At 38.2% G+C, this 25,587-nt stretch overlaps 1 protein-coding gene across 1 annotated transcript; it reads right to left on the minus strand.

Moving 5' to 3' along the window:
• Positions 1 to 268: 268 nt before the first annotated feature.
• BMP3 (bone morphogenetic protein 3) lies at positions 269 to 25,587 on the minus strand. Its single transcript, XM_033214295.1, has 3 exons — positions 24,711 to 25,587; positions 8,954 to 9,864; positions 269 to 1,946 (listed from the first exon to the last, which is right to left on the minus strand). The coding sequence occupies exons 1-3, from the start codon at positions 25,030 to 25,032 to the stop codon at positions 1,755 to 1,757; spliced, it is 1,425 nt and encodes a 474-aa protein (XP_033070186.1). The 5' UTR covers positions 25,033 to 25,587; the 3' UTR covers positions 269 to 1,754.

The raw sequence follows: 25,587 nt of genomic DNA on the forward strand, positions 1-25,587 counted from the left end.
TTTTAATGGGTTTTCAACAAAATACCACTTAAACCAAAGCAAATGCCGTACTGATTTACTAACAGTGAAGTATAGGATGTTCTTGCATTTAGTTTATTAAAAGAGGGACTTACAGTGTTTTTATATCTATCACTATCATTTCCTTCAAGGAAAACGGGTATGAAATAGCTGGAATTATAAACTTAACCCTTCCAGCTCATGACCAGCCTCTTCATTTTACCAGTGAGGACACTAAAGACACAGGTAACACAGTGCCTTTCACAAAATAGATGCTCAAAACATATTTATTAAATGACTGAACCATCATAATTAGCTACAGGCAGAGACAGAACAAACTCCAAGTCTTCTGATACTGCACAGCCTCCAAAATGGCTGAGATATATCTAACTATCAGGGAAGACTGAATTAAAATGAGGATTAACCACAGATTACCACCAACAATGATCTATGGCCTGAAAATATTTCCATCACACAAATAAATACAATGAAAAGAAGGCTTTTGAAATAATTTTTAAGAGTAAAGGTATAAGAGGACACATATATGTATGTGACACATAGAAATGGAAAACAAAGTCAAACAAGTGTCTATATTTGATTCCCATACCTGGTGAATAATGTTTAGCAAGCTTTGCTAAATTGTAGATTTCATGACTGAGCCAAACGCCCTGATCTATGTGAAAAAGTGCCTGACTTAGAAGTGACTGAAGAATGATATGCAATATTTGGTTATGGTTAAATTGATCATTTAAGAAAATCTTCAATATTCCATCAGTTTTGGGGCCTCAACATCTATCAATAACTTCATAGTAAGTAAAGGCGTATCAGGCGAATTAAAAAGTTAATGGCTTTAGGAAGGATTTTTAAATTCAATGTAGAATAAATAAAAGCATTTGTGAAAAAGAAGTACAAAAGAGGAATTATACTTGTGTTTTCAAAAACTGGGTTGCTGATTCCCTTTTCTGGTAGGAAATGAAATGAAAACAACTGTATTTGCAATTAAATAGCTGGGTCAAGTGGTAACTCTCTGTATATGCTCTTGAATTATTCTATCATTTTTGGCAAAGTTCTCATAACCAAATGGTGTTTGCCAAAATATAAAGTTAAAAAAATAAAGAATCCTGTGTAAACTCAATTATAAAACCATATTAAGCAAACCATCCTACAGAGGGCACAGGCACCTGGTACATGTACGCACATACATAGATACTAACACTCAGCACAACTTTCCATTACACTTCCACAATGACTTGTGGAGGAAAAACAAGGGTAAACAAGAGTCTCAACAACGTAAGAAAAACATCAGAGTTGATTATTCAGCACTTTCTCAGGAATCTAAGGCAATAAGCCTAATTCGAAACATGAAATTGTTCTCTATTTCCCATTAGTCATTAAATGAGACAAATGACAAGCTATTGCTGCTTCTCCATTCTGTTTTCAAAGAACATTACAAAAATAAACCAGTGTGTTCTCTAACAGTTCTAAAAACAGTTTGATAAGTTGTTGTGTTTGATTACAAAAAGAGAAATAGATGTCCATATTTACTAAAATCTCGCTTTAAGTTACATTCAGAAACAAATACAGTCCTTTTCCTTGGTGGAAATCTTCAATCTATTTGCTCATTCCCCTCTGACTATAGAAATAATCTTTTGAAACAAAATGCATTGGCAGTGCAAAAAAAAAAAAAAAAAAAAAAAGGAAGTCCATAAAAATAAACTAATGATTGAATTAAGCATTCAAATGAGTTCTTTGCCAGGTTATCTGCAAGCGCAAGACTCTACTGTCATGTTAGGATATACTTTAAGCACTACATTCTTATTTTCATCAAAGAATAAAATACTGAGCGAGGACATCTTTTCTGGTACACAGCAAGGCTCAGGAATCCCAGGAACGACCCCCACAGCTCTCACTATACTCTGGATGGTAGCATGATTTGATGGCTTCAAAGACTAGAAAAAGAAATGAAAGAAGAACACATATGTTAGGTGGAACTGCCTTTCCACTCCTCAGTCCTCATTACACAAAATGCTTATCTAAAGAATTTGTTTCAACAATTTCATAAAACCTCTGGCATAATTACACATTAAGCCCAATCTCCTATCCCACCACTATCAAAATGGTTATTATTTATTAAGTGCCTGCTGCATTCCAGGCATGTTATATGTAGTATCTCTAATTCTTACAAGAAAGCTAACATTTCTTACGTCTTACAAAGGCTCAAAAAGCTTAAACGACATATCTAAGGTCAAATAACTTGTAAATGGTAGGGGATTTAAACCCAGTTATCTCAGCGAGAATCATTTAATTACAAACAACTTAGTCACCAAACATGGAATTAATACATTCTACGATGTTCTCAATAACAAGATTGCAACAAAAAATGATTTGTTATTGACCTTATATTAATCAAAATCCTAACAAGCACTCTATTTAACAGAGATACATTATTGCCACTGCTATAGTGATATTTAGGGACTGTTGTTAAAATAAGACCAAGCATGTGAGAGGTGTATTGATTTATCTAGTTTATTTAAGAGTTGCCAAGATGGATTGGATGGTGACTATTCCACTATGTAATTATTTAGCTCTCCTTAGAAGCACAAACTGGGGGTAAGAAGACCACACCATTGGCCACTGGGGGTCACTGTTGCTCCACTGGTTTAGAATTAAGCATGGTAGAGTTGTGTTCCAGGAGTGGGCCGTGTCCTCTGGGAATTCCCTCTGGTAATTATGAGGGCCTAAAATTATCCCATGGATACCAGAATTTTCACCAAAGAAGCCTGAGTAAGAATCTTTTCCTTGAGAAAATGTCAAATGGGACCACTAAATCCATGTGAAGCATGTGGTTTCATTTAGAGAACCCCATACAGCTATGCTCTAGCTAAAAGTACTAAAGAACAGTCATTTTTGCAAGTCCAGAATGTTAGGTATTGCCGGAGTGATAACAAGAACTTTCTAAGAGATGCCCCACTGTGCGACACCTGTTTTTCGCGATGCCTCTTTTAGGCAGGTGAAAGTAGTTTTGTTTTAAACACATTGAGAAACAGAAATTTGGTAACTTGCCAGAGACCAATTCAGGAGTAAAACTTTTGCTTTTTAATTTCAGGACTTTGAGCCATGTTTCTCATGGCTCAGAGGAACCCCTGCCCCAATGAATTGGTATTTTAATGTCAAACTCCTAAAACTCCCAGCATGGGAAACTGGAACAAGTTAAAACTTTAAGGGTATATACAAACCAAGAGAGAAGCAAATAATATAGAAAGCAGGCATACTCTAAAAAAATTAAAAAAAAAAGGATTCTTTTTGGCAGAGAAAGGTTAAATCTCATCCGATCTTTTAATATCAATGAAATAAAATCCATACATCAGACTTCAACTTTATTGTGATTAGGCATAAATAACTAAATAATTAGACTTAATGATGGGCAACTGTTCTTACTTTTTTTTTAACTAGAGATTTTCAGTATATGTTAAAAAGACTGGTTAACTTTGAATTAACTAGCTTTAATTCATTGTAAAGGAAGTTATTCCTCCCTTAAGGAAAAGAAGTCCGTGCTGTTTTATTTTGCACATTGTATGCCCTGCATCACCAATAATATCTGTGTAACTTACATAAACTGCAATCAGTATTGTACAACAAATGTCAGTAGCCATTGCTTGTTATTGCTATTGGCAATTTCTAAAGAAAGCTTTTGTAGTCATCCACTTTTCTCTACTGATTTAAAGTTATTTTTATGACTCAGTCATCTAAACAGCTTGTCACAAAGCAAAAATAATTTTTAAACCAGATTTTCCAAAATTATTCTACTATTTTAATGTTTAATGACTCCTATAATATTTGAATTTTATACAAAGTGGATCGACTTAATTAGATGAGACCTTGGGTGCTAAATTCTGCTGTGCATTGCTGTTCCTGAGAGCCTAGTATAATCTAGGCATGGAATAAATGCTTGTTAAAGAGATGAAATACTTAAAAGAAACAGCATACCCTCCATTTTATCCATTTCTGTGGAAATAATTCCTATCAACAAAAATACAAGTTTCTGTGCAAATGACCTGGTGTAGATATGGAAAATATTCATGGGTGTTTCCTAGGAAAATTCCTGTCTTTTTTTTTTTTTTTTAAAGCTTCAACTAACAAACGATAGATTCAGAAACTATGAGTATATGAGTAGTCTCTAGTGGGCCCACTGGAATTTGGACAGAAGCCCCTGATTCTGCATTGGTGTATCTTATCAGGAACTTCTCAGATTACTAGGGAGTTTCCCCTGCTTTTTTTTCTCACTATGAAATCCTCTGATCAACCTGCCATTACCAGAAATAATTACGTCGTGCACAAAAGATCCATGTGGTAATTTGCTGGTGTAAAGCATATTGCCAGTCTGGAATTTCTGTTTGTTTCTGAGTTCAGGTCATGTTTCTCATGACCCTTTACTAAACAAGTTAAAAAATTAAGAAATATATCAATTACTAATGCATATCTGTGCTATTTTCCTTACCATCTCTTTCTAATGAGGATGAAGCACGACTTCAATAGCAGTTAGGTAATTTTTTGCTTAAGTAACTCAGCACATCAAGATTTAATGTTTTTGGAGTTCATTTTTATGACCAGAGATTATAATTGGAAGATTCAGGAAATTAATTGAGGTTGTATCATTTTGAACTCATTAAATGTGAATTTCTTTTTTGTAGGGAATACTCGGTTCAAAGTGTTTAGACTCTTTGCTGCCTAATTCTATGTGTTTGCTATTTCTAGCTTTTGCACAATTCCTTGAAAACAAAAAAAGCAAAACCAATTTCTCTTGGATCTTTGTCATTGACAACAGCTCAATCACTTTCATTTGAAATTTCTGTTTTCCATCTCTTCTAAGGTGATGAGGAGAGGCAAGGGTACAGAACTTGGCGCTAACTGTATGGGTATGTTTCATCTCATGGCAGAATTCCAAGAATCTCCCTCTGGGGGAACAGATTGGCTGTAAGGGCTAGAAATCAGAAAAATCCAAACTGCTGTGTCTGTGAATGAAATCTACAATGGTCAGGCCTGCACCTGCCAAGCTGTGTATGATGTCCTTGAGTTGAATTTGATTACAAGTGCATTAGCAGGGGAGAGCATGTCATCAGCTAAGAGCCTTCATTCCTGACCTGGGCCATGGAGTTTTACTCCACAGTTCTTCCAGTCCAGCCCACATGGGTGTGATAGCCCAGAAACTATCTAATTGGAATCAGTGAAAGGGCAAAGCCTGGAATTTGGGAAAGGCAGAAAGAACACAGCTGTTCTGAATTAAAGAACAGGTTGTCAATTTTTGCAGACAAAAAGCCCCACCATATAGAACAGTCTTTGGCTCAGGAGGCCAAAAGAAAGGAGGGCCAACAAAACAGTCTAGCCTGGAGGAACTTTCTCTGGGGCAAAAACTATATCTAAAGTCTGAAATGTCTTTGGCACCTCAGTTATTCCACATATTTTGTACTGATCTGACTAGTGGCCTTGATTCTCCTCTGTTGTTTAGACTATATTTTTATTTACCAAGTTCACTCTAGTTGCAGTATTGGACACTGTGCTGATAACAGGGATGCTTATTAATTACCCCTAATGCAGCAGCTTCATTTGGCTTCATGTTTCCCATCTTTTTGGTCACTGTACCACTTGAAAGACACAAATCTGGAAGGCTTAAAGGGAACCACTAGAAAGCTTTAAAAGTTAAACAGATCCACACAAGGTGATGAGAGATTGAGAACTCTATGTAACAGCCAAACTTCCACTCTCAACTTGGCAAAAGGAAATCTGAAGCTCAGAGAGAAAGCTCCACACTTATCCCTGTTATGTCTCCCTGGAGTTCTGATGCCATTCCAAGTTTTGACAAATATTATGATGAGTTCAGCTGCTGCAACTGATGCTCTCCTGATTCTCTTACTCTCCAAAGAAACCTCCCTGGAAGAGCTCACGGGCAGTTGAACCTACAGGGAGAAACTATTTTCAGCTTTGTGATGTTTGAAAAGGGACTAGAAACATTGAGAAAACATTTTCCTGCCTTACAACTTTTATTCTCTTGATCTCTTTTCCTATGTAGTCTTTCTTTAGAGTCCTACATTTGCCTTTCTTTCTCCTCAGTCTCAGAAATGGCCGTGAATAATAACATCAATAACAGGTATTTATTGAGAACTTACTATGTGCAAGGTGCTCTCCTGTCTCATTTTCCCACTATTTTTGCTATATAGAAACTATTGCCGGGCGCGGTGGCTCAAGCCTGTAATCCCAGCACTTTGGGAGGCCGAGACGGGCGGATCACGAAGTCAGGAGATCGAGACCATCCTGGCTAACACGGTGAAACCCCGTCTCTACTAAAAAAAAATACAAAAAAGTAGCCGGGCGAGGTGGCGGGCGTCTGTAGTCCCAGCAACTCGGGAGGCTGAGGCAGGAGAATGGCGTATACCCGGGAGGCGGAGCTTGCAGTGAGCTGAGATCCAGCCACAGCACTCCAGCCTGGGCGGCAGAACGAGACTCCGTCTCAAAAAAAAAAAAAACTATTTTTTTATTATTTACTATTTGACCCATTTCAGACTGTAAAAATAACTTGTAGAGAGTCTGAGTAACTTCTCCAAAGAGTTATAGCAGGTAAGTGGTAGAATCAAGATTCAAGCTAAAAGGATTTGACTCTCATTTTTGCTATTCAAAGTGCAATTCGTGAATCAGCAGCATCTGCATCACCTAGGAACTTGTTAGATATGCAGAATCTTAGGCTCTACTCCTATACCCACTGGAGCAGAACCTACATATTAACTAAATCCAGGGCAATTTGCCAGGACATTAAGCTTTAAGACGCCCTGCTATGACCAAGCATGTACATTTAATTATTCTCCTGCACTAACATACTTCTCTCCTTAAATTTATTTCTGCTATTTTTATCTTATTCCTCATCAGTTCTTAAATTATTATTATTTAGATCGCTGAGAACCACGATGGAGCTCTTCTGAAGTAACAGCAGGTTTCTGAACAGTAAAAGCAGGTAGAACCAACAAATGAGAGGGACAAATTGGAAGTAATTGTGGTGGGGTGGATACCAAATCAATTCTCCAGAGCTAGGGGTTCAAAAGCAAACCAACAGAGTATCTCTGCATTATCATGGCTTCCTGAGTCCTGAAGATTGTAGTCAGGAGAAAAGGGAAAAACTCCTTCCCCAGGCTACCCAGAAGATATTACTCTTTATAAGTGAGAGGGATTATTTGGAAAACTTCATTACCCAACTAAAGTTATTCATCCTGGGTTTAAAGACAGATTTTAAAACCATTCTTGTCTCTCAATGCCGCAAGGCAAGCCACACTGTAACATAAAGGCTCATCACTGCTTGTTACATTTGTCATCTTTGTTGTGTGTGTGTTTTTAAATATTATCTCAGTTGGGCAAGTTTTGTTTGATCAGCAAAATATCCTTTATGAATATTTAGACAAAATATGGCTCTTCATATAATTGCATGTGTACAGAATTCATACTTTGTGTTTGGGTTTATGAAACATAAAGTGATCAAAAATCCTTGGGAAAGAAAGGGTCTTAGAAAAGTATTATAACAAGAAAACAAAATTTCAATCAAGTTTATGGCCCTGAAAAGGCTAACCCAGCCTTGTGCTGTCAGCCCTTTGCTTTTTTTTTTTTTTTTTTTTCAGAGTCAGGGTCTCGTTGTCTCACTCTGTCACCCAGGCTGGAGTGCAGTAGTGCAATCAGAGCTTACTCCAACTCTTGGACTCAAGTGATCCTCCTGCCTCAGCCTCCAGAGTATCTGGAACTACAGGGCATGCCACTGTGCCAGACTAAAGCCCTTCGGATTAATGTGTTTGTTATGCTTGGCATCCCAATGATGAACATGGGATCCTAATAGAACATGATAATGCTATTTTAGAGATGCATAAGCAGAAGTTGGTCATTTGTTGAGACAAAGGATGTTTTTCTTCATTATCATACAATAGCAAAAATTGACTCATTTCAAATTAAAAAAAAAAAACTGTATTCTTCCTTTAAATTCTGTTCCTTCAGCTACTTTTTTTTTTTTTTTTTTTTTTTTTTTTAGTATAACAGAATATAAACTGCTACAAGCTGAGAATGGAAGTGCACCAATAAGCTTAACTGAAGGCTAAAGAGTGCCACTATATTTTACTATAGAGGGTACTACTTAAACTTTAAATTCAAAGAGAACAGTCACTTGAACTTGCTGTGCAAGTTGGAGGTGAGGGTTGGAGAGAGTTCTGCAAATATATTTGTCAGGAGACTGAGAACTGATATGACAAAGTACAGATCTTATGGATTTTCAAGAGACACAGGTAAGCTCTGACAGGTTGAAATTAGTCTTGGCAAAAGTTTACAGAGTCATCATATCCTATTTTGCTTTCCTTTTCTGATGTTTAGCAGTAAAGCAAATGAAATAAGCATGTGGTGGATTTCATGAGGCCAGTTTACCTGAATCAGTCCTGATCCTGACCTCTGTGGGGACAACTTAGCTCACAAGAGGGTATTTATTAAAACATGTTCTACCTTAGTGCATCAATTCCATCAGCTCTTCTCTGTGCTCCCATGATATGCACTTATTCCTTGAATACTCTTACAAGATCAGCCTTCTACCATTTGTGGCTTTCTTACATGAACAGGTGCAGGTTCACATGTAACCATGTGGCTGAATATGCACCATGTTGAAAAGCAACGCAGAAAGTATGTTTTACACATACTTTTTTTCTTGTATCCTTCTTTGTACCAATATTGACTTCATATTACTTTAACAACTACTAAAAAAAAACCAAGAATAACCATATCACCTATTATACTTTAGAATGTAGTAAATAAGGGTCCCGATGGATTTTGCAAATAAACACAAACACTTACACAAGCCCCCTGTATGCACACTCAACTTAATCAATGTGCCTTTCTACCAATGGAAATAGGAAGTAAGTACAGGACAGAGAACAATGACTACCTTTGGCATGGGGAACTGGCATGCTCCAGAGCAATAATAGGCATCAAAGGACTTGGGGGAGATAATCCATTCACTCCAGCCAATATCTGCAAAGTCTACTTTAAGGTATCTCCTGGCGCAATTCCGAGGTTCAATCCATTGCTTTCTCCTTGCCTTTTTCAGGGTCTGCTCATCAAACTGGAGTGTCTGGCTCTTCTGGTGAGGTCCCTTTCTCTGTTTCTTTTTATTCTTACTCTTTTCAGGGGGCTGAGTCTGAAGGGTCTTGTAAGGCTTTCTCTCCTCCCACACCTCATCGTTTTTATACTGGTATTCTGCCCCAGGAAGCTCGTTGTTCTGCAGAGGCAGCAAGACCCCAGTAGAGCGCTTCTTCCTCTGTTCAATGGAAAGGGCAGCTCTGATGTGGCTATCCCATTTGGGAACAGTTCCAGTGGGAAAATTCTGGTGTCCCTGTAAGCTTGATACCACACTTTCTGGCTCAGAAATGGCAGCATCATTGGCATATATCAAGATATAAGGCTCCGGAAAAGGTAACATCCTCTTTGGCAGCTGGTGTCCCTTGGAGGTAATGTTAAATCCTATGAGGAACTCCTCATTTTCTTTGGCCTTCCTCAAGAATTGAGTGATATCTTTAGACAGCCAGGACATGATATCTCGATGAGATGTGGCCATATCCACTGACAGATGGCCAAGGAGTTGACTTTGGTTTCTGTTGAATTTGAGGATCCATGCAGAAAGATCAATCTGAATTTGTTTCCTTGGAGCATGATGGGAGCATCCTCCAGACACTGGACAACTCAGGCTGATGTTTCCTAGCTCTCCAATATAGAAATATAGTGTGGCAGACAAAATGTTTTCAGACTTGGTTAGCGATGTCAGATTGAAGATATACAGTCCTTTTCTTTCAAGAGTTTCTAGGAAGGAAAAAGAAAGAGAGTAAACAGGAGTAAACAAGACCATTACTTTATTATATGACAATTAATTCAAAATGAATCAGAAACCTAAATATAAGAACTAAACCCATGAAATTGTTGGAAAGAAACCTAGGGGTAAATCTTCATGACTCTGAATTTGGCAATGGTTTCTTAGATATGACACCAAAAGTGTAAGCAATAAAAGAAAAAGTAGATACATCAATAAAATAGGTACATTTATAAAATAAACTGGACTTCATTAACATTAAAAACTTTTGTGTATCAAAAGACATTATCAGGAAAGTGAAAAGACAACCTCCATAATAAGAGAATATAATTGCAAATCACACATTTGATAAATCTAGTATCCAGAACATGTAAATAATAGTTACAACTCAACAACAAACAGACCTAGAAATCAAATAAAAATGGGAAAATGCCTTGAATAGACATTTCTTCAAAGAAGATATACAAATGGCCAAGAAGCACAAGAAAAGATACTCAACATCATTAGTCATCAGGGAAACACAATCAAAATCACAGTGAAGTACTACTTGACACGCACTAGGATGACTATAACAAATAAACAAAAAAAACCCCAGAAGGTTACTGAAAAGGTGGAGAAATTGGAACACTCTCAAATTGCTGATAGGAATGCAAAATGGTTCACCGGCTATGGAATATTCTTTGGCAGTTCCTCAAAAAGTTAAACATAGAATTATTATGATTGCACAGTTACTGTCCTATGTATACACCCCAAAGAATTGAAACAAGCACTCAAATAGCTACACGGTTATAGCAGCACTAGTCACAATAGCCAAAAGTTAGAACAGCTCAAATGACTACCAATGAATGAATGGATAAAGAAATTGTGGTATATCCATACAATCAAATATTATTCTGCCATGTAAAAAAATGAAGTACTGACACATGCTACAATGTGGATGAACCTTGAAAAAATTATGCTAAATGAAAGCAAGACATGGAAGATCACATATTGTTTGATTCTATTTATATGGAATATCCAGAATAGTAAAATCCATAGAGACAGAATCAGATTGGTGTTTTCCAGAAGCTAAAGGGAGGGGCTAATGAGAAGAAACTCCTTAATGGTTACAGAGTTTTACTTTAAAATTGTGGAAATATTTTGGAACTATATAGACTTGGTGATAGCACAACATTGTGAGGGTATTAACTCTCATTATATTGTTTACTTAAAATTAGTTAAATTTATACTATGTGAATTTCACCTCAATTAAAACAAAACAAAACAATTATGTAGTCTCTTGTTTTTGAGAGTTCCTGGAAGTGGAATAAAAAGAGTAATAAACAGGAATACTTTTAAAAGACAGAAATAGGTTAGCAAGAATCAGCCATTTTAATTAATTTGCTCTTTCCTTTACTGAAGCACCATAAACGTGTGAAAATTTTAACACAGAAGTAAACTTAAAGGGGCGAAAGCTCAGAGTTATGGAAGACTACCAAGACTTCTTCCTACAAATTTGGCAAAGTATTGTAATAGCTTTTTATCTGAGGCATGTATAGCCTACGGGCTACAAACACAGGGTTTGGAATTACACTCACCTTGATTTGAGTACTCGCTCAGCCACTTATTAACTTCACAACATTACACAAGCTAATGTTCTCATTCGCAAAATGAGACAATATCTACCTACCATGTCATCAGAATTAAATGAGACATGTATAAAGCAGTTCATAAAGTGTCTGTGAAGTGTTTCTTTTTTTTTTTTTTTGAGAAGGAGTCTCGCTCTGTCGCCCAGGCTGGAGTGCAGTGGCCGGATCTCAGCTCACTGCAAGCTCCGCCTCCCGGGTTCACGCCATTCTCCTGCCTCAGCCTCCCGAGTAGCTGGGACTACAGGCGCCCGCCACCTCGCCCGGCTAGTTTTTGTATTTTTTAGTAGAGACGGGGTTTCACCATGTTCGCCAGGATGGTCTTGATCTCGTGACGTCGTGATCCGCCCGTCTCGGCCTCCCAAAGTGCTGGGATTACAGGCTTGCGCCACCGCACCCGGCCTGAAGTGTTTCTTAAATATCAGTTATTACTGTTATTAGTTCTGGTATTAACAGTCTTACAGGGATTAAATCTTCTACCTACTTCAAAAAATGTAGGACGAGGTCAGGTGCAGTGGCTCACACCTGTTATGCCAGCACTTTCGGAGGCTGAGTCAGGTGGATCATTTGAGGACCGGAGTTCGAGACCAGCCTGGCCAACATGGTGAAACCCTGTCTCTACTAGAAATACAAAAATTAGCAGGGCGGTAGTGGCACACACCTGTAACCCCAGGTACTCTGAGGTTGAAGCAAAAGAATCGCTTGAGTCTGGGAGGTGGAGGTTGCGGTGAGCTGAGATCGTGCCACTGCACACCAGCCTGGGCAACAGAGTGAGACACTGTCTCAAAAAAAAGGGATACTACAAAAATGTCAAAAAAAAAAAAAAAAAAAAAAGAATGCTGCTGTGGAGCTTGTTTGAAGTTTATGACATTCCATAAATTTAAGAGATAACTTTCTATATAGTGCAACAAAAATGATTAAAATTGTTCACCCGTACTTCCAATTCTTCAAATCCAGAAATGAGAGAGAAGAAGAGAATGAGAGCTTTATTAATAAGGGCAGAATTTGATTCCTTCCCTTTAGCTCATAAAACGAGATCCACAAGACTGAGGTTAGAACTCAGGAATCTCCCATCCTGGGATCAGTCACCAGAGCCTAAACCCTTCTCCATGCACTTGTTCCATATACATATTTGTTTCAGAAACACACATGCAATCGTGAAATTATGTTCTTGATCAAAAACACGTTTCAGTAAAAACAAAACATTTTTATAAAGATGTGGAAACTTAAAATGAGTTCATTGAGTCCCCAAGCACAAGGGAAGTGCAATGGGAAACATATTTTATTCATTTTTAACATTGTGTGAAGGAAAAGGAGGAAACTGCCATTGGTGCACATTTGTATAATCCATGACACCAGGATAATATTTTACAGACCTTTATAACAAAGCCATGGCATCACGACTTTTCAGAGACTTGAGCCTTAATTCATACCAGTCACCGGAGCATATACTTTTACCCAAATTTAGTGTAGCAGATAGAAGTTTAAAGTGGAAGGAAGAGAAGCCACTCTGTTCTAGGTATGTGGCAATCCAGTGGTTGCCAAACAAACATGCTGCCAGGGAATAAATGATCTCCAAGGGATACGGGCAGCAGTACCTTCATGGGTAAACCAATCCTGCCCCTTGTCCCACATTTTGCTTCAAAATATTTTCTTCTTTCAAACGTGTTTCCTTCTAGTCACCTTGTGACCTGCTGTTAATCAGCTTCTACCTCTGTGTCTAATGTACAACATCATCTTGTAAAAGTCTCAGAATCTGTCATACTGCCTCTTCCAATGGCTCTCATTTTAAACCAGTGCTTTATTATGAAGTCAAAGCCCATTGGCCCAGTTGCAATTTCACTACACCCAATAGCGGCCCTCAGGCAAATAACCTAAGCTCTTTAAGTTCTGGTGTGCTATCTATAAAGTGGGTCTAGTAGTAACAACTATAGAGTTGTTGTGAGGATTAATTGAGAGAAGGCACATAAAACACATAGAAAATATTCAATAAATGTTAGCTAACTAGAATTGTGGTGCCCACAATATGTAGCCACTTACATTCAAATTGAGATGTGCTGTAAGTGTAAAATACACACTGAATTTTGAAGACTTAGATATCATAGCAATATGTTTTATATTAAGTCAGCCTGTGTTAAAGTGACTTTATTTAACCATATCACATTAAATATATTACTAACATTAATCTCACTTGTTGCTTTTCACACTTTGAATTGTGACTACTAAAATTTTTAAATTATATATGTGACTAACATTTGTGGCTCCCATTAAATCTCTATTGGATGGTCGTGGTCTAGGATAATCACTAGTTTTATAGTCAAAATGAAAAGGAAAAAAAAAAAAGACTGTGCCATGATGATAATATAAGTAGCTATGCCATAATGATAATACAAGCTGCCGAAGGTGTTAACTATGCTTGGAGCAGAATTGAGAGCCATTAACTTTACCCAGGTAGAGGCAAAGAAACACACAGGTAAGAAGTAAGCTTTGGATCAGACTTTTAAACATGAAGGAAGAAGGAAATTTTGGCGAGGGGATGGAAGGAACACGTTCTAGCAGTATGCAATGCTGTATATCTGGAAGTTTTTGCAAAAGAAATGTTGCCAATGTTTTAAATAGAAAATATAAAAATACTTACAACTAACCTAGTTATTGAAGTTCTAGTAGTTCTATAGAACTGAAATTATAGCAAATGTCTAAGCCATCCAAGTTGAGCAAGGAATGGCCAATTTGAGGCCTAACCAAAGGTGTTATGTTATGCCCAACACTTGATGTGTTTGCTCTTGTCATTTCCACCTAAGCTAGGGATCTCTGCCTGTTCTAGATTCTCTCCCTCCTGGGCTAAAAAAGAAAACCAAGAAGCTAAACAATAAGCTAGAATTGTCAGCCATTTCACAAAGCATTCATAGAAAAGACTTTGACTTTTCTAACCCATACTTTATTTTTGCCTTCTCTGATTCTAAAACATTTTATTTTTGTGTAAGTTAATGATCTTCTCTCCAAACCAACTCAACAAATAGTTACTGAGCATTTATAATGGACAAAAAAAAAAATAGTAATAAGCGAGCAGCATGGGGTCAAGTGAATGAATATAGAGAAGTAAATAAGAATGAAGTAAACGCCTTCCTGCAAATAGCAGTGCATGATAATATCTACTCAATTACTTTCATGCTCTTTTACTTTTTAGATTTTATATTAACTTTTAAGGTGAGTAACTTTCCATACTTATGAACAGAAGATTTGCATTGTCTCTCTCTTCCTCATGAACAGAAGATTTGCATTGTCTCTCTCTTCCTCATGAGTTTTAGCGCAGCTTTATCTATGCACACAAATATCTATGTTTGAATATCAGTAAATAAAAAATATCTTAATATTCACCTTTTCTATTCTCCTGAAATATTCAAATACTTATCTATTGGGAATGACTGAATCAAAAACCTGAAGTGTACTTCCTGATTAATAAGAGCAAACTGATATAATAATGATACAAAAATAAGGGTGGATTTTTTTAGGCTACAAAAAATACTTAGGCATTTTTAGGCTGTGGATAGTATTCGGTACTGGAAAATATTAATTGTATGCTACACTGATCATCTAAATGTATCTGGAATTGCATGCCTAATTTTGGGTGCTCTCATTCTAACCAGTTTATTAATTCAGGAGAGAACAACGTGGAAAGTAACCCAGATGATGAGGGGTCTGGAAACTATCTCATACATTTTAGTTGAATCAATAAGAAAACATGACCTGGAGGGAGAAAAAAATGTTTAGCAATGACATGAGAATTATTTTCCAATATTTGAGGGAATGTGGAGAGATCAGGGTTTTTCTTTCCAGTGTCAAAGATGAGAATGAAGTCTAACAGTGATAATTAAATGGAGGCCAAATCCAAGCCAATGTAAGTCATGACTTTCAAACTGTTTCATTTAGTGAGACTCATCTGTGGGACTGGGACAACTGGAGATAAGTCAAGACTATTACAGGAGGATGTTTTTATGGTAGGGTAGATTGTGAAAGGTGAACGAGAGAATCTCTCATCCCTTGCAAGTAACTATAACCGGCTTTGATTTCTACTTTCCCCAAATAAATATTTTGATGCCAAAATGTGACTACCAATAGGTGGTGCTATTTTCTTACTGTTTGCTGGCACTGGCACATGGGAATATACTTACTGCAGTCTAGTTAGGGTTTACCATTAGCATTATAATCTTATATTTTGGATTTTCTAGAGTTTTAACACCTGAGTATTGAAAAGGAGGTTGGAAGTCAGGCGAGTTTCTGAACAAGCCATATTCTCTTTTACACACTTGTTGGGACTTTTCACCTGTTGCTCCTTCTCTCTGCAGTGTCTCTACCCACCCCTTTTCTCCTTGATAATCCAGATTTGTTTTTTAAGGCAAGGCAGAGATACTATTCCTGGATGCAAACTTGTCATGACAACCCATTTCCTTGGCTAGGACTCTGCCTCTATTACCATTTTCATTACAACTTTGCTCCTTCTTAAGGCCATAAGTTCCTTAAAGACAGGGCTCTAAATTATATCAGACTCTTCAGCCTCCAACACAGGGCTTAACACTAAAGCTTTTTTTTATATGAATGAGCAAATTTAGTTCAACCTACTCATTAGAGAAATGCAAACATGAAGGACCCTAGGAGTTAGCCAGCTAGCTAGCAATTGACTTTGGAGAGGAAGCCAGATAGGCTTTTTAAAAGGAGTTTGATTACTAAATAAAGGTAGAAGATTTATTTCTGCTTTTATCTAAAAACAAAGCACTTGCACCTGATGAAACCAAGGACTCATTTCAGGAAGTTGGGTTCTGACTTTGGGACTTAAGGCCAGCCATGCTATTGCAACAATTCAGTGCCTCTCTAGGAGTAGCTGAGCCTGTGTCCAGGGAGTGGTAAGGGGAAGTTCACCTTTGTGCTGGCCCACACAGAACGTTTTCAAAGGGAATTAGAACACACAATGGAAAGCTTTCTATGTAAAGTCTGATTTTAAAACAAATAGACTAAATGAAATCTTGATGATTAGCTAAATCCCCAGGAAGCAGGGAAAACATTTTAGTCATACAGAAAATATGTAACTAAGAACAACCACCTCCCCAACCTCCCCCTGCCCCAACTTCTTTCTTCAAACAAAGTACAGCTGCTAGAAATGCCAGGGGTGCCTAGGACAGGGGCACATCCACCCTCAGTCGCTGGCTGAATATTTGCTGCGGATTACTTAGTCAAGATTGAAACGTCCCTGTGCTGCCTTTAACTTTCAGGCACAGGCAAAAGGAAGAATTTCTACGGAGAACACAAAGTCACAGAATTGTGCTTCTCTTGCACAGTCTCAGTCAAACGACTGTGCTTTATGGGATCTCAAAACAACCATTCTCTATGTCCAAAGTAAAAGCATCAAAGATGATATGATGTATGTTTTTCTAGAATAGTAAAATGTTCACTAATCAGTTTATCTACTCCTAGCCTCTGCCCAAAGGCATTCCTAGACTGTGAGCGCTCAGAGGGCAGACCTATGTTCTATAGATATTTGAATTCCTAGTATTTCACATAGCCTAGAGCACTTAAATCCCAAAAGGTATTTGTTCAGTGTGTTAAATGAACAACTCTGTAAACTTAACAGATTTAAAAGTATTTCCTACTTAACACCAAAGAGTAAAAACTTTCAAGTAATTTCAAGTTCCCAAAGTCAGCAAGAGCCCTTCTTGGGTATAAATACCATGTGATATTTCCTTTCAGTTCATTAGAAAATAAGAATTATTATAATCATTGTATATGAAGTAGAATAGTATTGCCATTTAATATATAAATGATAAAATGCCCCATAAGAAATTCCTTCAAGGTAAGTTTATTTTTAAAGGATATTTGCCGGCCGGGCACAGTGGCTCAAGCCTGTAATCCCAGCACTTTGGGAGGCCGAGGTGGGAGGATCACAAGGTCAGGAGATCGAGACCATCCTGGCTAACACGGTGAAACCCCGTCTCTACTAAAAAATACAAAAAACTAGCCAGGCGAGGTGGCGGGCACCTGTAGTCCCAGCTACTCGGGAGGCTGAGGCAGGAGAATGGCGTGAACCCGGGAGGCGGAGCTTGCAGTGAGCTGAGATCTGGCCAGTGCACTCCAGCTTGGGTGACAGAGCGAGACTCCATCTCAAAAAAAAAAAAGGATATTTGCCTAGCTGATAGCTTTTGAACTGTCTCATCTTTCCTCCTAATACTGAATATCTAATTCAACTCAACTGAAGTATTTAGTGAGTGTCAACTACATGGTAAACTGTGCTAGGTCCTCAGAACACACAGATGAAATGAAAGAGACTCTATGTCCTCCAGGGACTTGCTTTGTAGGTCCCTGCTCATACCATATTTTTATTCTAGCAAATTTATTAAATCATAAACTCTCTGCAGTCATGAGTGAAGGGTAAGCAGTCTTCATTAACTTATTTCGAAGACTTCTTTATGGCAAAACCATTGTAATATGTTTTTAAATTTTTATATTTATTTTTAAATATATACCTTCTAAGGTATATATTTCTAAGGTATATATTTTAAAAAGCTTACCATTATATAAGTCAATAAACCATTTGTCTATGGATAGGCCCACTAAAAGGGCCAGATGAGATCAGGAATAACAGGATAATCAATTCTAGATTTCAAAAGGCTGGTTTTGATATAAAATACTCAAAACTCTAGGGACAGAAGCTTAGAGCAGTGTTTCTCAAATATGGATCAGAATCTTGTGGATGGCTTTTTAAAACACATATTTCTGAGCTCCACCACCAGAGTTTGATTCAGTGGGTCTAGTACGGGCTGGAGAATTTCTAACAAGGTTCTAAGTAATACTGATGCGGCTAGTCCATGAACTATACTTTGAGAACAACTAACTTCAAGAAATCTCTCTAAAAAAGCATAACCCTACACCGCTCAGCCACCATGGTCAGGACAGAAAATAGTACATTTGTTGAATATAGGTTTGGGATATCATAGATTGCACAGATGATTACCAACCATTTTTACATCATCACCCAAATGTTTTCTGTGCTACAGACAAGTGCGTATTATCAACATTTGAGATATGTTTAACTCTTTGTGGAAAGCTAGAGGGAAACAATCTCAAAATATTAAGAATATAAGAATACCTAATTTATATAGAACTTCTAAACTTTTAAAGCATCTTTACATTCACTTTGTCAATTGAGTTTCACCATCTTTCTGTGAGACAGGCACAGGAGGTATAATTTAACCCATTCGATAGATGAAGAAAGTAGGAGTAACAATATTAAATGACTTTACTTATTATCAGTTTAGCCAACAATGGAAGTTGGATCTCCTAACTCTTAGCTTTAGGTAATAGAAAAAACAAAACACTAATAATCTTTTCTTTACTTGAAAACCATTTCACTTAACACCAAGTACAGCAATTACCCTTAATTCAGTCTTTAGATTAATTACATGCAATTAAAGAAAAAAGTTTTTAAAGGAAAAGAAAATAAAAGTATGTTGGACAGTTGCTTTAACTGTAAAATGAGGGGGCTAAACTAAGAACCTTATACTTCTAAATTTATTGAATGTAATTATTTTATAAAAGAGATATTTAACAGTACCTTAGTAAAGTAAAACTAACTGAAGCCAGTAATAAAGTGAGATCATTTTGCACACACACTTACATTCATGGTATGCCCAAATACAATCAAGGTACTGCATTTACCATGGTTCTACCACCATGAAAAGATGGCTTTTAAAGAAATACAGATCATTGAAAGAGTCAATAAAACCACTGTGGTCATTTGATTCTATGATCTACATGCTGATGTTTTAGATAAAGAGAAATTCATGCCTTTAAAGTATTATCCCTTAAAATATGTGTTATCCAGGAGTACTACTGTATATGCCATTATGCTAAGACACAACCACTGCTAACATGTAGATAGACTAGTAATTTTATTGACTGTTACATATATTCCATATATGAATGCTTTTTGGTTACATTTCATCTTTTACTGCTGTCAGAAGTAGATATGATCCTGGTATACTTGTGTTACTTGATTAATATAAAGTCAATCTTTCTATTAGAAATTCTATTTTCATGGATTCAGAACACAATCTTAAAAATTTACTCAACTGAATCATGCCAGGTTGAGTTAAGATTATTTGTGATACTAAATGTTTTTCCACTACTACCCCCAAAATAAAGGCATTAAGACACTAACTGATTATTAGTATATACAAATTTAGCATAAGGGAGAATCATGAAAATCTGGGGAGACATGTTCTGTTATTGAAGCACAAAAATCCTGACTAGCCAATAGAAAATATATAACAAGTTGCTCAAGCATTTTCATAAGGTTTTTTGATAGGCGTGATTTTTTTTTTATTATGCCTATTAAACAAACACTGGGGATTTATAATATAAGGAATTTGATTGACATCTTGAGTAAACGTGTCCAAGGTAGTAATGGTGATAAAACATTAATAAAGTGATAATATGATCATTAGTGAATTTTTCCACAAATAAACTAGCTTTTCTTTTTAAAGCATAATACCTATGTGAAACAATGAATATTACTCTTATAGATGAAACCAATGAAGGAAAATTCATAAAGATACAGGAAAAAATAAAATTTAATGAGAGAAGAATTCTAAAATTACATTCAGAGGCGTTTATAACATAAAAGCAGGAAGATGGTACAATGCCAATTGAACCCAAGTCCAAAAAGCAATAATATAAGTAAACATACTGAGATAGGTACTGCATGGGAGATGAGAAATGAGACAGTGTTCAGTTGAACCACTGTTTTCCCAACTCGACATCTTAGAAAGACATTTCTGTAAAATGCTTTCTCCAGGAGAAAGTATTCCCCTTTTATGGGGACTCATTAGCATTTAAAGGCCTTGAAAGGCACCACAGCAAAGAAAATTGATCACATTTTCCAAGTTTGACTATGGAGCTCAATTTTATATAATACTTGTTAACATCTTGCAAAGACCTGTTTTGTCTAATTTCTCCTAGAAAATTAGATTTGACCATTAAAAATAATAGGTTTTGAGATGAGCTCAGTATGTTTGAAAAATTGTCTGGCAAATACATCATGGTACTTGTTTCTGCTTCCATTAAAGGAAGGACTTGTTATCTCGAATGCTTCTTCCAAATATAAAATTATATGATACAAAAATACTTAAAAGCAGATTCGACATTCATATCCCTATGTAATTTTTAGAAAAATCCGAACTCATTCGATCATGTGCTTACAAACTTCCACTACTTAGGTAAAATGTATGTACCTCTTCTAATTCATTCTGAATTATGTATATATTTCTAGTGTGCAAATATTCCTTGAGTGAATTATTTGCTTAGGAGATGTTTTCTTCATTGACCCTCATGGTCTCTTGGTCTCTTCAAGTGTTTCTAGCTAAACAACAAAGTTAAATTTAATTTTTTTATGTAATTCATTCCCTTTCTCCTTTCCATTAGCATGAATAATCAAGAATTCATGGCATTATGATGTTTTTTAAATGTCAGAGATTATAAAGCTGTCTTGCTTGTTACAGCAAAAACTTCATTAAAGGCTATCATGTATTCAGAGTAGTATATAATTCAAAGCAGCTCACACCCAGCTCCTCTTCCCTAGATGTACTATTGTCCTTTAAATGAAAACATCAGATTATCTAAGTACTTTTAAATTTCAAGTCTAGTTTCTAGGTGCCAGGCACTTCAAGGTAACTATGTTTTAATTGTTTTATAGTCCCTTAGCATCAAACCCATCACAAATGATGTTGTCCCTCTGGTTCCATATATTTTGAAGGAATGGCTCCCATTGGAATCATCATTGAACACTTAATTATATACTACCTTTGCCAAAGCCTTATATTTTAACCTTATACTTCAGAAACATTTCAATATTATAATTACTTATATTAAAAGTACTTTGGTCATAGGAGGAAAGAATCTCTTCTTCCTCATGGCAGGAAAATATTCACTTGTGGGGCTGGATTGCCTCAGTTTTTTTTTTTTTTTTAAATCTATGAAGTATGTGAGATTTTTTTTAAAGGTGACAAATACTCACTAAAATGTGCTATTTTTGTACATGCATGTCATAAATAGTGATAGTTTCCAAATAACATGTATGCTTTAATTGTTTTTCCTAAAGAGATTTCATTTGCCATTAAGAAAAGTAAGATTAAGTAACTATGGGAATCACGAGAAAGTGATGATCCTAAAGTATCTTAAAAGTTCAAGACAGAAGAAAACTTCATGTAAAATACTCTTCTTTATCATATAGCAGCCAGAGACAACTTAAACCAAAATCAAAATAAATGCTAATTTCATATCCTTCTGTCTTCCTTCACATGGCGTGTTTTATGAAGCTGAACTTCTCCGTCATTAATATGTTTTGTGAATTACCTTTTGCAAAGGGAAAGATAAAACCTATCTTTATGTAAACCCTTCCACATCACAAAAAAACTTACAAGCACTCCAAACTTACGGTTTTGGCACACCAACTACATAGCATTCAGGGAGGAGAAAAGGGGTTAGCAGAAAGTGTATTTAGGATGGATGCCACCCACCATCAAGTAATAGTTTAAGTAGAAAGCAATCAGAGGGAGACCACAGCAGCTAAATTTCAACCAAAGATATTCTAGGTTTAGAACAATAAACAATTTTAATCAGGTATGTTCCAAGGAACAAATAGGACTCTAAAGCTGTAACTCAGCCTGAATAAGCACTCAGAGACTGCCGGATCAGCAGCTACCCCATACACAACACACCACCTGATCTTCCATTAAAATTTCTAACGTCTTCAGTACAGAGAAACCCATATGTTCTAAAACTTAAACTCTCTGGACTGGAAAACATATCTACTATATTAATTTAGACAGCATCTTTCACCTACAAGGGAACATATGTCACGAGGTGAAAGGGTGTTATGGAAATGCTGATATGGATGAAGAGAGAGGGACACACATGAAAACCTTAGCACCTTCGTGGAGTCCGGCCTTATTAGAGCCAGAACTGCCTTATAATAGTCTTTTTAGTGTGTTAGTAACTAAACACTCTTGGAAGGGGTCCAACACGAACCACCTCTCCAGGAGTCTCAATGAGGTAACATGACACTTAAGCTTCCACAAAAACCAGTGTCTACATTTGATGAATAAGTCATTAAGACAGTCTCTAGGATGCTAAAGGGATTACTTTTCTTATCAGGGCACACAGTCTTGTATATATGCATCAAGTTGCAACTCATCATTTCAAGGGAATGTCTGGCCTCCATATCAGAGTTTATTATTTGATGCTATGAGACTACAGTGAGGCTGATAAGGGACACTCTGGAATTATATTGCAAGGAATGAGTTGAAGCCAAAAAGAACATGGTGCCTGAGTTATTAAAATCTTTATCCATGGTTAACTTAGCCAAATAAAAGCTGTACAATATGTGAATGAAACAAACTCGAATTCTACCTCCAAACCATATGGTTCATACTATAAATGAAACTTGTTAATACAAAAAAAAAAAAAAAAGTTGTTTTCTTATCTTAGGGGCCTCAGTTATTTCCTAGCAATATAACCAAGAAAACAAATATCAAGATGAGAGTGATTTGAGTACCTTCATTTTTGCCACCTGCCTAGCTCACCCAACTTCCTTTCAATCTTTGCAACTCTCACACGAGTTCTTCACTGAGTTATGCCCCTAGAGTTGCACTAAAGTAAACAGAGTATTCACTGGTGTAGTCAGCTGTCAGGACAGCCTCCTCCAATGGCTGGGATACTGTGGATAACACAGAGCAAGTTTCTTTTTCCTTACTGGTGGCCATCTCCTCACAGATCATGCTCATGATTTTAAGAAAGTAAAATCTGGTTCAGTTCGGTCTCTAGCTAAATACTTCTGCATTAAGAAGCATAATTCACATCTATTGTAAATGTCATCATGCCTATAAGCTCTAGAACATATTTACACAGACAATGCAGAGCTTTCCTTGATGAATGCTTTAGTTTTCCCTTTTTCCAGGAGTCCTACATATCAGACTTTTGGGAGATTTCTTTCTAGTGATTCTGACAGTATTGATTGAGGCATGGCCTCATTTTCTTGAAGATTCTTGGCTATTGTTCAACAGTTCACTGAAGATAGGCTTTGCAGTTACATTTCCCCTTATCATGAATGTAGTGAACAAAAAAGCCTGGTGAATCCTCAAAGCATAAAAACAGAGTTAGTGTCCAGGAAGCTTTCCCTCAAGCTGTTAACACAAGGGAGGGAGGCTGTTAGCATAAGTTATTCCCTTCACCACAGGGGCTAGGAGAAACCTTGTTAAGCCATGAATTTCAGTTCGCAGTGATCTGTGCTGAAAAATGGGATGAGCAGATTTTCTTGGGCAGATTCCAAGAAGTGTTTACATCCAGGGTTGCTCCCTCCCCTGGTCTCCCAGCTCCTCCCAGGATGGATGGTACAATCCCTATTTACCCAGAGGCGTTTTAAATAATCGAAACACCCAAGCACCTGTTTCTTTCTTTCTTTCTTTCCTTCCTTCCTTCCTTCCTTCCTTCCCTCCTTCCTTCCCTCCTTCCTTCCCTCCTTCCTTCCTCTCTTTCTTTCCTTTCTTTCTTTTCTTTCTTTCCTTTCTTTCTTTGCCACTAAGAACTATCAAGTACAGTGTCAAATATAGTACAGTAACACAAAGGGCGCGAATTTACAGCGGGTGCAAGATCTGGAGAAGCGACTATTTAAAAGGAGAGGGGAAGGCGTCTTATTCAAGTGTGATTTCTCTCGCGGGCCCTGGCATTGGCATAAAATGGCATCTGCCTCTTAGTAAACATGGCTAAAGCCCAGTCCAAAGGAATTTCCGCTGGCCGATTTAGGAATCAACAGAATAAGTTACCCTAGAGGTGTTCCAGTCACTCAGGGCAGGAGGCCTCACAGGCATGGGGTGTCACCCCTTCCCTTTTTCCACGAAGTTCCTCCAGCCTACCTCCTCCACTGCTCCGCGTCCTTCATTCCCTCTATTTCCCCCTCTCACTTTGGATTTGAAAACTGGGCTTACAAGAGATGCAGCTGGTGACACGCGGGGTGTGACTGGAAGGAGGAATCCAGAGGGCAGCTGCGGAGGGTGGAGAAAAGTCCTTGGGCAGCGCCACCAAGCAAGGGGCAGACAAGGAAGCTGTGGGGGGTCCTGGGAGAAAGCTGGGACGGGACCGCGGGAAGGGGTCTCACCTCGCGTACTCACCTGCTGCCGCCGCCCGAAAGCTGCGAACCGTGTTGCCTTCACGCAGGGACTGAGGGCGCCAGGGCTTCGAGCCTCCTTCCAGGGAGCCAGGTGTCCGCGCTGCCTGGACCGTGCTGTACCTGTCATAGAGCCGCAGCATGTGTTCAGAGACTTTGTCTTGCGGCTGCAGCTCGGAGGCCGGGCCACCACCTGCCGTGCGGTCACCTGGCACAGCTTTGCGGAGCTCTGGCAAAGGTGGCTTCGGTCTCTCTCCCTGCGCTAGGCTCACGCAGAAGCAGCCCAGCCACAGAAAGAGCAGCCTGCTCGCTCCAACCATGGCCATAGCGAGGTACCCGCGCGGCGCGTCGGCTCCCGGCGTCGCTGCGGGACACTCCGAAGGCGCAAGGAGCCGGTGGCGGAGCCGAGGGTTGAACTCCAAACCAGCTAGGGCGAGGGCGCACGGAGCCCGGGACACGGCCGGGTGCAGCGAGACAGCGGCCAGCCCCACTTGCCGCGCGGACCCAGCGCAGCCTGACAGGTGGGCTCTTCCGCAGCAGCCGCGCGGACCTCACCCGCGCAGGACGCTGCAGGCGCGGTCTCCACTCCGACGCTGAGAAAGAGCTGTAGGTCGCGGCGTGTGTGGCCCGGGTGTTTTCAAGATCTGTCTGTACCTTCCCTCCTCGCTTTATTTTTGGGAACACCCGGCCAAACTGGCCGCGCTAAGGACTAGGACTAGCTCTGCTTTGGGCGCCAGGTCGGAGCCGGGGCTGTGCGCAGCGGTCGGGAGGGCGCTCGATTGCCTTTTCCAGGGATTGGAGCAGCTGCGGCGCCTCTGGTCCGAGTTTTTTAGTGTACACGTGTGTGTGTGTGTGTGTGTGTGTGTGTGTGTGTGTGTGTT

Source organism: Trachypithecus francoisi, unplaced genomic scaffold (assembly GCF_009764315.1).
Source record: "Trachypithecus francoisi isolate TF-2019V2 unplaced genomic scaffold, Tfra_2.0 Lachesis_group1, whole genome shotgun sequence".
NCBI classification, from domain to species: Eukaryota; Metazoa; Chordata; class Mammalia; order Primates; family Cercopithecidae; genus Trachypithecus; species Trachypithecus francoisi.